Here is a 12,250-nt window from a genome sequence, read left to right as displayed (position 1 = left end):
AATCCAAATTGAAATTCTGAATTTTTCGATTTAGTTTTATAGAATTTTATTATCTTGAGTGAATTATTTCTCCCCGATCACCTCAGCCCCCCCCCCACCCCATTTAACAGCTGCACCCACGAGATTTGTGTAACTGGCACTTCCTCACAAAATTGTATTTAAATGCCCTTCATGCAGAATCAGCAATTGTACGGCACGAGAGGTTTGCTATGCTTTAAGGAAAATAATGGAATATTTTAAGAAAAAGTCACAAAAGAAAGAAAGCTTCAATTTCTTTCGAATCTTCAAGTTTCCATTGCTATTATTCATTAATTCTTTTGGCCAAAATCTTAAAGAAGGCTTCGCAACAAATTCGCTAAATGCAGCCATCTTCAGGTATTACAATATAGAATAGTTTCTAACCCTTAAATTCATTCATGAATTTGTATTGATGACACAAGTGATGACCCTACTTGCAAGTTTATCTTCCACTTCGAATTTCATTAGTCCTCCCCTTTCGAATCACTGGCTCGTCTTTCTAATATTTTCGCTAACAGAAAGATACGCACTTCTTCCAGCTTTCAGAGCACTTCGAGGCATCGAACTTGGCTCCCAATAAAGATAGCAAGGGAGCGGTAGGATTTTCATTGCCGGGTATCTTTATTACGCTGAAGCCGATCGCAGCGTCTAATGATCAATCACCTTGCCTCGTAATCCCGCCGTAACAACCTTCAGTTAAGAGAAAAGAGAACGTAATGTGTACATAAATCGATTCGATGTAACTACTATTTACGCAAAACCTGAAGGAGTACGAATAAGAAAACATAAAGATAATCCTAGGTAAACGGAATACGTCGAGTGTTAATTAGCACATATGAGGGAAGGCAGCCATGAAAACTGATAAAAAGAAAAATAAACGCGAGTTGGCTAAATTGCCAGCACGACGGAGAAAATATCTCCCTCCTCCAACTTCTGGCAACGTATCCTCTTCTCGTTTTAAATTAGATGACGTCTTGGATATTAGAGATAATTCTGAAAAATATATAACAAAAAGAAATACCGATCGAAACGAAAGAACGTGTCAACGCAATGCGTGGTCAATGATTGGACTGGAGGTAGCCGACGTAAAAAACATTACGAGTCGTCAAAGAGGTTCAAGGTGATTGAGGCTGAAACAAGACTGGCCCACGCATACGTGCAACACAGCCAAATTGCACGCGCTGCTTCAAACCTCTATTTCCATCCCGTCACCCTTTATCCCGAGGACCACTTACCACTTCACCAATTCGCTTTCGCCACCGGCCAGGCCTTCCTGGTCTTGCTCCCACCTTCGAAACCTTGTTCTTTCAAATCGTTTTATTGAATGAAAGAAAATGAATCAACAAATTACTCACTACTTCTGTTTCTTCCGATGAAGACAGAGCTAAATTCCGTCGAAATTATCAAGAAATAACGTGTGAGTTTTCTTTTTGTGTGTTCTCATATTGTTTGTTGCTATCCAAGTTATATATTATATATATATAATATTATAAATATAATATTATATATATAATATAGTTATTTTCATTAATAATATTATATAATTATATATATAATATTATATATATATATTATTTATATAATATATAATATTACACGTTATTTCTAGACCATTTCGACGGAATTCAACTCCGTCTTCATCGGAAGAAATAGAAGTAATTAGTCATTACTTCTATTTCTTCCGATGAAGACGGAGTTGAATTCCATCGAAATGATCAAGAAATAACGTTTGCGTGATCTTTTTATGTGTTTCTATATTGTTTGTTACAGTCCAATGTATTATTCAACACTTCCATGTTACGTCGACGAAATTATATATATATATATATATATATATATATATATATATATATATATACATACACACACACCAACGCACACTGCATTAAATAATAGCGTAAAGTGCAGTTCGAAAGAAATTAATCGCATAAAGATTGATTAGTCACTACAGAATGAACATATTAAGTAAAAAATATATGAGCACCGATTAAAGTTATCGCTCTTTGATTTTAATGAATGTGGAAGGGAATCTCGAGGGTAAATACAAAGAACATTTTAATATATAAGCAAGATTAAATTTCAGTAATATCTCCTAACCATTACGCCTTCAAAATGCGACAATTTCACTGCCCGAGTTTCATATGACGTAGGTACGTTTGAGTATATCGAAGTTAGATCACCCATTTTCCTTTCTTCGGTCGCTAAAACCTCAAGGCAACATTGGAGCATGTCATGGCATAAGCATGAACGCTCCCCATCTCGCTTCCTAAGGTGACGCTGTGTGAAGGGTGTCAACATTGCCACGAGGGATTACGAGCCTTAAACGACGCTTCGATGCCAATACATACTAAGCAAGTGAGTGTCGAAAGCATATTGTTGCTCTAACATTCGTCAATTTGTTTGGGCAGAAATGAAGCATCCACGTAAAAGTGTATACCTGCAGTGGAATTCAACCGGGGAACCTTAGAACTAGTTACAACGGAAAATCCAATGAAACATAAAGGGACTTGTGTGCCACCTGACACTGTCTATCGGCACATGTGTATTTTTAATAATAATAATAAAACACAGGTACTATCATAGGGAGAAAGGGAATCGCCCATACTGGTTTTTCTAGTCGTTGGTGTCAGTTTTCATCATGCTCTATGCCTAGCTTCACAATTCGCATCTTATTCCATGACTAATTGTGGAAAATGGTATAAACTGGGGTACAAGCCAAGACCACATAGCTCAGAAATTCTGTCAGCACTCATTAGTTACAACTAAGATATTTAAGAATTTTTAACATTCCAAAACTAATTATCTCAAGTTTTTAAACCGTGCCAATACACTCCTTCACGTAATCCAATTCAATGTTAGAAAAATATTTAAGAAAAAAACCTCCTAATACGAAAGTCACAAAAACAAAGGCACTCACACCAGAACGACAACCGATTAAAATATAAGTATTTGTGGTAACTTACACAAATTGGATTACCATGAAAGTAATCTTATTTAAAGGAGCGAACGAGTATGACTGCGCACCAACCACCTCATTCACCAACGCTCAATCATGAAAAAAATGTGAACGAACTTACGTCAAGTCCCTCGCTCGAAACAGCCGAACCACGGAGGAGTCCTTGACACAAATGGCCGTGTTTACGAACTCTGAACAGAAGTGGAGCGTGCGCCGTTACTAGGACTATCCTACGGTGTCAACCTGACTCTTGACTCTCATAACAGTCCAAACATTTTCAAGGCGAGGAAAAGAATTTGTAAGGGTCGCGAGAGCCAAATACGAGCTAAGAATCAAAAATTCTTCAAGAGGCCGCCATAGTCGATCTCTAGTCAACGATTCAGTGGTTGGATTTGTTTACCTAAACTCGCGATCAAATTTTTAACCTTATCCACTTGCAAGCCGTTATTGTAGTTTTTCTCGAGAGTAGATTGTTTATCAAAAAGACTTATTTGAGTGTGCTTCCGAGAAAAAAGATCATCAAAGATAATGAAAATCTATAAGTCTCGAGAAGCTGGTTCATTATTTACTTAGTTTTGCCGCTGACCCCCTAGAAATAAAACTACATATTATTCTGCAGGTCGCTACGAGGGCGAGTTCAGATTGGAGTGATCGCTGAGTGACGTGGCGCTAAATGTATGTGTTTTCTAGTCTAGTGGTATCGGAGAGAAAATTGATTCTTTATAACGATCGTTTATGAAGTCGATTCCCCTTAACTCATCGCTGTGGGCAGGACTATATCTTCCCGTTAAATTATATGGCACATACTAATAAAATCATCAGTAGGATTACGTGTACCGTTGTGTTTTCAGGCGTGGAACAAAAAATAATCTGGAATAACTTATAGTTATCTAAATTATTTGTAACAATAAATTGGAAAGTATCATTTTTTGACCAAACGAGCGAATGCACCAGGAAATGGCAAACGAAAGTTAACGATAAAAATATTAGGAAGGTTGCGCCGACGCCTGGGAGACCGCAGTACTCCCCGATGGTTTAATGACATTGACTGAGCGCGTAAAATCTATTAGATGGCCTAATTGCGTCCCTGGGCTTTGTTCGTGTTAAGGGTTGAAATGGTCGCTTCGGCTGGATATGAGAGGGTTCAACCACCAACCATATGAGAGGTGGCCAAAGATAACTAATATACCAAAATAACAAGAAATATCTTCACATTTTTAACACTTCGGCCTTATACCCATCGTGGGCTGGTGATGGGCTAGGGTCAACTGCCTTCAATTATAGAAAGCATAGGGTTATCCTTCGTTGGACGAAGGTTTAAGAAAAAATGGCCTTTTAAAGTAGAAAATTACTACTCCTTTTCTTATATCACTACGGTTGTAAGTTAGAACGATCACTTTTGATACAAATTTAAACAAATAGAAAAAAAAATGAGGCAGCATTCGCCGTGAGTACTCATTTGGATCATACACCATTGGGCGGTCCACTAAGGTGTGTCGAGGACCTTCGAATCTACCAGGATCTTCTCTCAATCTTGTTGAAATGATGCTTTCAGACGTAATTTCATTTTGGGGCATAGAAAAAGTATCAGGACAAGACCGGGAGAACAGGGAGGATGTGGGATCACTGATAAGTCTTTTAAAGTGAGGAATTTTCTAACGAGTGATCTTTGAGCGGGCTCTTTATCATGGCGGAGAACACCCCCGGTCCTGGACGTCTGCGCCGAATCCCTTCCCTCAGCCGCTTCCAAACCTCACGATAAAATGCGCAACCGTCGATCAGACCATTACTTAAGAATTCTACTCGGACGATACCATGAATTCCAAAGAAAACGAAAACCCCATCAACATGGGCTGGACACGGCTGCTAACTTGATGCTCTTTTTTGGTCGCGGTGAATTTGGCGACTTCCATGGCGACGGCTGCTGTTCATTTCAAGCTCAGGATCATAATTTATGATTCGTAATCATCAGCCCGGATGATCATCGGTTACGGTACAGAAGTTGAAGTTCGGCATCTATGATTTGATCTGTTTGAATTCTGATGGACAGAAACGCTTTTGACCTTCTGTTCGTAGGTCAAAAGCACAAAATTCATCGAAATACGTCTCAAATGTATATCGTCCAACCAAATTTTACTTGAATGTCCCATAGGACTGCCCTACTATTACTAGTGAGTCTTGGGTAGTTCGCTTAAGATCTGCATTGACAGCTTGAGAATGTTTCCTATGGTTTCCGATGTTGCATGCTTGTTGACGGTCGTCGAGGACGCTCGTCATCATCGACAGATATTCGTCCGTCCTTGAATTATTTGTATGTACCACCAAACGGTTTAGCTTTGGCTCATGGTATTATCTTCATGGGTTTCCTGTAGCATACAATGTTTCGGCGACAGCTGTTTTAGAGATCGAAACAAAATTTTAAGAATACTCTTTGCTCGTTTAAGTGTCTCATATCGGTTAAAAATCATGATATTTTGGGTTCGGGAGAAAATATTGATCCAATGGACGCGGTTTTTCTATAATTTAAAAAGCCTTCGACAAATGATCTCATAGTAAACTACTCACAACGCATTAAGTCTATGCCAAAGATAATAATATTCTTGGGTGGATTAGAAACTTTTTGAATGGTCTCGTTTTTGCTTTGGAAATCGTGTGAAATTACCCTAATTTACATCTCTATTTCAATTGTGGTCAAATTTCACATATATGCTATTCATTAATGAGTACGCATTCCACGGTGGTGGCACTTGTGCTTTTCACTTGATCTCCCGGAATACATTACTTTCGACAACTCCAGGAATCAGGTCTTCGTGAGTGGCAACCCTAGTAGCTCCTCGCATGGAGTTTCTGTGGGGTGAACAAAACCCTTTTAGGATGGGGCTCTTCCTAAAGAGGTCTTCTAGGATATTTCAGGATTGTTTTATACCGTCTGCGGGCGGTGGGTTGGCACCATTCTAAACCATGGCATAATACTAAACCAGATATGCATGACGGAGACGTAATATTTGGATTTCATGACTCACGTTAATCAGGGTATGTATATATTGAGCGAAAAATTACGTTGCTGCATGATATTTTAAGATGCATATTTGGTTTAAAATGGCTCAAGCTTTTCTGTTGAAATCGAAATGGAACCTACTGCATTAACCTCGGCCTCAGTTGAGTCAGAGAATTCAACTGAAATAGATCAAGGGAAAATAAATCATGCGGTCAGGTAACTGCAATGCCAAAAGTACAGGGGCGTTGTTGAATGCCAAGACCTCTCGCTGTTGTGAGTCGGGCAGCCAAGAACGGTGGACCGGGTGTCTTCTCGGTATGCAGCGGGAGGTGCTATGTAATATGCGTCACATGACCATGCCAAAAGTGACAACGGAGGCAGAGGTCAATGGCAAAACATGCTCCATTCGATGGCGGTAAATAATTTTAAGCATGCGTTCACGACATTTTCAGCGGCTGTACGCGAAACTGGTACTGTATTGCAAACCTGTGAGCTGTGAGAGGGCATAAATGTTTCACGGAGCCAACCGTTTATTCCTCCCTTTTCTTAACGGCAATTAATATCTTACCACGAAGAGATAATATATTCTGCGACTCCTGCCCACAAAAAAATGAAAATTTCTCAAATCCAGTATTTCAGGACCAACCAGGTTGAATTCGCTAGATTAGGGCTTTAATTTATTTACATTAGTTCTACGACGCAGAAATTACAAGAAATCTCAAAATCTGAGACACCGATATACGGCTTTCATTCTTTGTGAAAAATTTCGCAGCTCAATTGGAATGCACTGGCCTCATTTCGGAATACGTCCAAGAGGACATTGAAAACTTTAGAAAAGGATTACGACGATGGGCATAGTATGGGGGAGATAGAACGACCATCTGCTAAACTTGAAAAGGTTAAACAATCTTGGAGGTCTGTTATTAACAATATATCACCCATTTATTTAACAATTTTCATTAAATCGCATACTCCTTGCAAATTTTCTGCCAATGGCAATTACTTAAATTCTGAAGAGGAATATTTCTAGATTGATAATTCTCTAAATTTGAATGAACTGGTTTAAATATACCAGCATTCTTCACTAGACGCCAGTATTGATGAAAATTCATAGATGAGAGAAACACCAGAAGAAAGGCAAGGGCCAACGATGGAAGGTGAGGACCAATGTTTGAATGTAGCTTATGCAAATGCATAATAGGCTGATATGAACCAAACTGGCCATTTCAAGGTGGTTAAATTCATAACCTATGCCATGAATGAATAGGGCATTACTTGATGAAATGTAGGTTATCATAAAATTGTGAGCTTTGAAATATATTATGGCCCTTGTATAGAGTTATGCATCACATCTATTTAGCACTTAATGACACTTGTTCACCCCTTTAAAAAACTTTTGGGAAATTATGTAATGACTCCAGTTGATCTTTACTCTTAAATACGGTACAACTTTGGATTGAAGAACATTGGTGGTGGAAGAATTTGTCATTTGACCCTTTTAGAAAGGTAAGTATGCGCTTTTTTACCTAAGTTAATAACTGCAACCTAATTGGGCCAAAGAATGATTTTTTTCCAATGAATGAGATGAAGCAGACAAGCAATTGTCTATTGAAAACATCTTTGGTCATTTAGTTTTTTCACACTTAAAATAAACACATTCAATTTAGCACATAGTTTAAATCAATTTTTAGAAAACAGGAAATAGTTCTTTCTGAAAATATCATCCTTTTGGGAAATTATGTAATGACTCCAGTTGATCTTTACTCTTAAATACGGTACAACTTTGGATTGAAGAACATTGGTTGTGGAAGAATTTGTCATTTGACCCTTTTAGAAAGGTAAGTATGCGCTTTTTTACCTAAGTTAATAACTGCAACCTAATTGGGGCAAAGAATGATTTTTCCAATAAATGAGATGAAGCAGACAAGCAATTGTCTATTGAAAACATCTTTGGTCATTTAGTTTTTTTACACTTAAAATAAACACATTCAATATAGCACATAGTTTAAATCAATTTTTAGAAAACAGGAAATAGTTCTTTCTGAAAATATCATCCTTTGAAAAATATGCACATGATGATGACCAAACCCAGATATGCCATTTAACCTTAATTCATTATTAAGAAGTAAAAAAAGAGGTGAAGGAGGAAAGTGAAGACTGACTACGAATTGCTACATGGCTGACATTTTGGACTGATCAAGCGAAGCACAGGTATTTCATTGTTACATTTACTTTTACTGTGAATTAAATGCAAGCAAAACATTTTTCTGGGAAGAATTCTGAATGTGCAGTATTATAGTATGCACCCACCATTCCTTGGATTATGGAGAAATTCTGCATAATCAAATCTAAAACAGCCCTACCTCAAGCATCTAAATGACAAATACAGTCATAAACATAATGCATGCGGAGATGCTTCCTCTAATTTCTCATTTTTGCACAGATTGCATAGTTAGTAGGGATCTTCCAATGAAGTCAGCGAATTCCAGTCAGACCAGCAGTATTTCTAGAGAATCCTATACAGTGAAGTAGTGAGGTCTTCTGATAGCTGATGCCAGAATAATTTTGCTTTAGTTTCGCATAATATCGAAAAATCGAGTAAATGTGCACATGCAAATCATTGCTTGATGGCTGTGTTGATTGTGTATCATCTCAAAAGTAATTACATAAGCATGCACTCTGTGTGCATCAAGCTTATCAAGGAGGTAAAAGTAGCTTGTAATAAAGCTTAACCACTTCCAATAGGAGCCAGTTTCTCAAAGCTGAGAGAAAATTTACAAGTGCAACTTTCAAATTTACAAACTGTGTAATGTGGACAAGTGAAAATGCTGCAGTAGGAAATGGCAAGAGAAGTGTCAACATGACTGAAAGTAGAAATAAATGCAGGTGGGGACATTTATCAAGTCAGACGTGAAGCTGATTAATATTTAGTTAGCCAAGTCTGTCAAGGGATAATAATCATGGTTTTGTGCCTCACAGAACCAGTGTACTAGGCATGGGAAGAGAATTAGAAGAAAAGAGATTAGAGGTATTGAGAATCTTGTGAAATAGGAATTATAGGTCGAACAAAACTGGAGTGCATGAACTGGAGCAGGTAATACTGCAGTAAGTTGGTAAGCATTGGAGCACACTTCATCTACTTAGTGTTTTGGACGTAAAGAAAATTATTTTAGACTAAGAAGCCTTTCCAAAGAGGAGGTTGTTCTTGGCAACATCCTGAAAATTGTAAATATGTTAAGTTGCAAACTAATGATTAGCCAAAACTGTACCATAAATTGGTATGGTTACAGAACTTGAGGAGGATAAGAATAAATGGGAACTTTTTGAAATGTAGCCTTGGAGAAAAATGGAAAATATGAAATGGAGGGAAAGTAATACAAAGACGTGTTAGACATGGAAGGGGAGGAGAGAAGGTTGGGGGAAATTCAAAAAAGCCAAGGAAAGTGGTTGAAGAAAATAGTGAATGATCAAGATGAAGAATGCAACATAAGGAGGATAATGTTTGATAAGTGAGATAGAATTATGAAATTTTTTTTTGGACAATGAAATGAGGTATATGGTATGCTGAATAAAAAACTGGAGTATTATTATGTATGGTGTAATGATACTTGGTGTGATAATAGTGTCATGTCAGGTAATGCTTAGAAAAAGATCAATTTACTCCGAGAGTTCACGAAAAACCAAACTGGTGGAATACTGCTAATAAACTATTATGTACATAGACAGTAAAAGCAGTGTGAATTAAAAATGAATATGATAGATTGCACTTAAAATAGGCACCTCACCTACGGAAATATTTGGCAAAACGATGGACAAAACTTACATATTCCTTTTCAATAATCTCATGTATCAGCTACCAATGTATTTATTTCCAAAACCACGCAAAACTCTATTAACTCATCTGATCCCTTGATCCTCACAATTTTTATGCACCCTCCCACACTTGAAAATAAAACAATAATTCTCCCATATATCAGACTTAGTGTCTCCCTTAGCCCTTGCCAAACCACCTACAGATATCAATCAGAATTTCAATTCAGAAGACTGATGAGAATGATTAAATGCATAACTTATACTTTTAGAAAGTAAAAATGATTCGAGTTAAATGAAGACATGGAAGGAGTAATCCCAGTACTGCATTTTAATAGTATATTAGACCACAGTGATAAATTTGGGAAATTGACCGAGCAACTATTCACCATAAGAAATCATTTCCCCACTCAATTCAAAATTACAACAGCAAGAAAGATGATTTACAACAGATTATTCAATAATAACTTTTAAGTACAATGATTTCACACCTACCATGCAACCATGTGTTTGCTTTCAGCATGATCTGCAGATGAAGACAAAACCGGTTTACTCTGCTTCAATTAAATGTTATTGCCATTCCTTTTCAATGCATTAATGTTTTGCTATTACGATTTTAAACATTTATTTAATACAACAATTTACTTGCCATAATTATTATTTTATTTACACTGAAAAAATTCAACCTGCTCCTTTTTCAATTTTAATATCAATGAGAATTCGTTCCAATCCATACGCCCAGTTGAACATGGATAACTTAATCTGCTCTACACTAGCTACATTGTCGATTTATCTACCAACTGGTATCCTACTAACATTACTCACGACTCCAATCATTTGCTAATCACTTTTTCTCAGAAACAGCATTCAATTTACGGCACATGACTATAAGTTAAGAAACAATTTTTCTCATACATTTGTCACTATATTTCTAACTAAATCTTAGGGATATTCACTGCCGTCGTAACATGATTGGTTTTAGGGGTTTTCGGCATTAAAGCTGAAGTTCTAAGGTCTGTGGGGAGCATCATCCCTCATTTGAAAATATCATTAACCTTAAGCAGAGTGCGAGATCAAGCAATGGCTGGTTTAATGAGATGCAGAACACCTCATGAATTCGCACGGAGCCCAAGAAAAAAATCTTCCAAGACCGAGAGTAATACCGTCATCCCTGAAAATGTTCAAGTAATCTAGGACACTCTACAAACATAAATACACATATATTTTATTCGCTTGGTGCCAAAAGCTAATGACATTTCACAAAATTCGAACATAAGCAACGACCTAACCTGATTGACTAACTGGAATCTAACACAGTAGTACAGATACATTAAGCAGTTTATTGATTGCTAAAATACTGAAAAGTTAAACGTGATGAGTTAAAATTCATGAAATAGTTCACAAAAAGTCTGCACTAAGAGAACTGGTTTAAAATTATAATAATCCATAGAAATGGAAAGAAAAATTCGTTACATATTTTAAAAACTGATACCAAGAAGGATTTAACTTACTTTCTATCCGAAATGTACGTTCATAGCACTAAATAACTAAAATCAGCATATGGGGGAATTTCAAAACAAATTCGTAGCATGAATGTCAATAGGCTTCAATTATATAAGAAAGAAACCACGAATACTTGGAAACAAACCATTCAAAATATCAATAACTAGTTACATAAAAAAGTGAAAGATTACAATCACCGCAAAACAGCGGTCTCCGGAGGTTATCCTACTTTCTCTAAGAATTGCCATAAAAAATTAATTGACATATTTCATAAAACCCTAAGACGTTACGTTTGTTACTTGTTGAAGAGATATAAGGAATATAGACGTTCAACACTGACTCAACAACTCCTTGGAAATCTAAGTCTGCTAATTTATTATCAAAGATAAGACTCACCGGCTTTTTTTCTTCTACTTGCAACATTTCAACACAAATTTTGTATAATCCTTTCACGACTGACCTTTGGACATCCAAAACGTCCTTCAAGAGTCAACTGACATGGTCATAGTTAGCGTTTCATACACTGGCGGTAGCATTGATAATACTGAGTACAGCGCCATTTCATACGATTCCAAGTGTAACTAATACCTGATACAATTCTTCAACCGGGAAAATACAAACGCGAAAATAGCTTAGATGATTTGATTTTTTGTCAAATTTTCAGGGTAAAAAATTTACCCAATCGAAGTGTCATGTTTTATTACTAATTAAAATTTTGCTATCATAATACAAAACGGTGAATTTCATCACAAATATGAAGTATATATTAAATAATACTGAGAGTGTGATTACTCGTGAAAACTTCATGCCGGGTCAAATTGTAAATTTGAGATCGATGTTATTATTAAAAGCCGTAACAAAAAAAGTATGTCTCCAAAATTTGAAAAAAATTACTAGGTAACATGACAATGACCATCTTAATGGCTGAATTAAGGAGATATTTTGATTTAATGACTACAGGACTG

General features: G+C 36.7%; 1 protein-coding gene across 1 annotated transcript in view; it reads right to left on the bottom strand.

The window, feature by feature from the left end:
- The window catches only part of UGP (UDP-glucose pyrophosphorylase), a 48,805-nt gene extending 37,018 nt beyond the window's left edge, over positions 1-11,787 (bottom strand). The window contains exon 1 of the mRNA XM_071588102.1: positions 11,682-11,787. Coding sequence (XP_071444203.1) covers positions 11,682-11,708 — 27 coding nt within the window. The 5' untranslated portion in view covers positions 11,709-11,787. The remainder of the gene's footprint in view (positions 1-11,681) is intronic.
- Between the last annotated feature and the right edge of the window lie 463 nt (positions 11,788-12,250).

This window comes from Hetaerina americana, unplaced genomic scaffold, assembly GCF_022747635.1.
Source record: "Hetaerina americana unplaced genomic scaffold, ioHetAmer1.1.p SCAF_3, whole genome shotgun sequence".
Classification (NCBI taxonomy): domain Eukaryota; kingdom Metazoa; phylum Arthropoda; class Insecta; order Odonata; family Calopterygidae; genus Hetaerina; species Hetaerina americana.
This window is presented reverse-complemented; position numbering and strand designations above follow the sequence as displayed.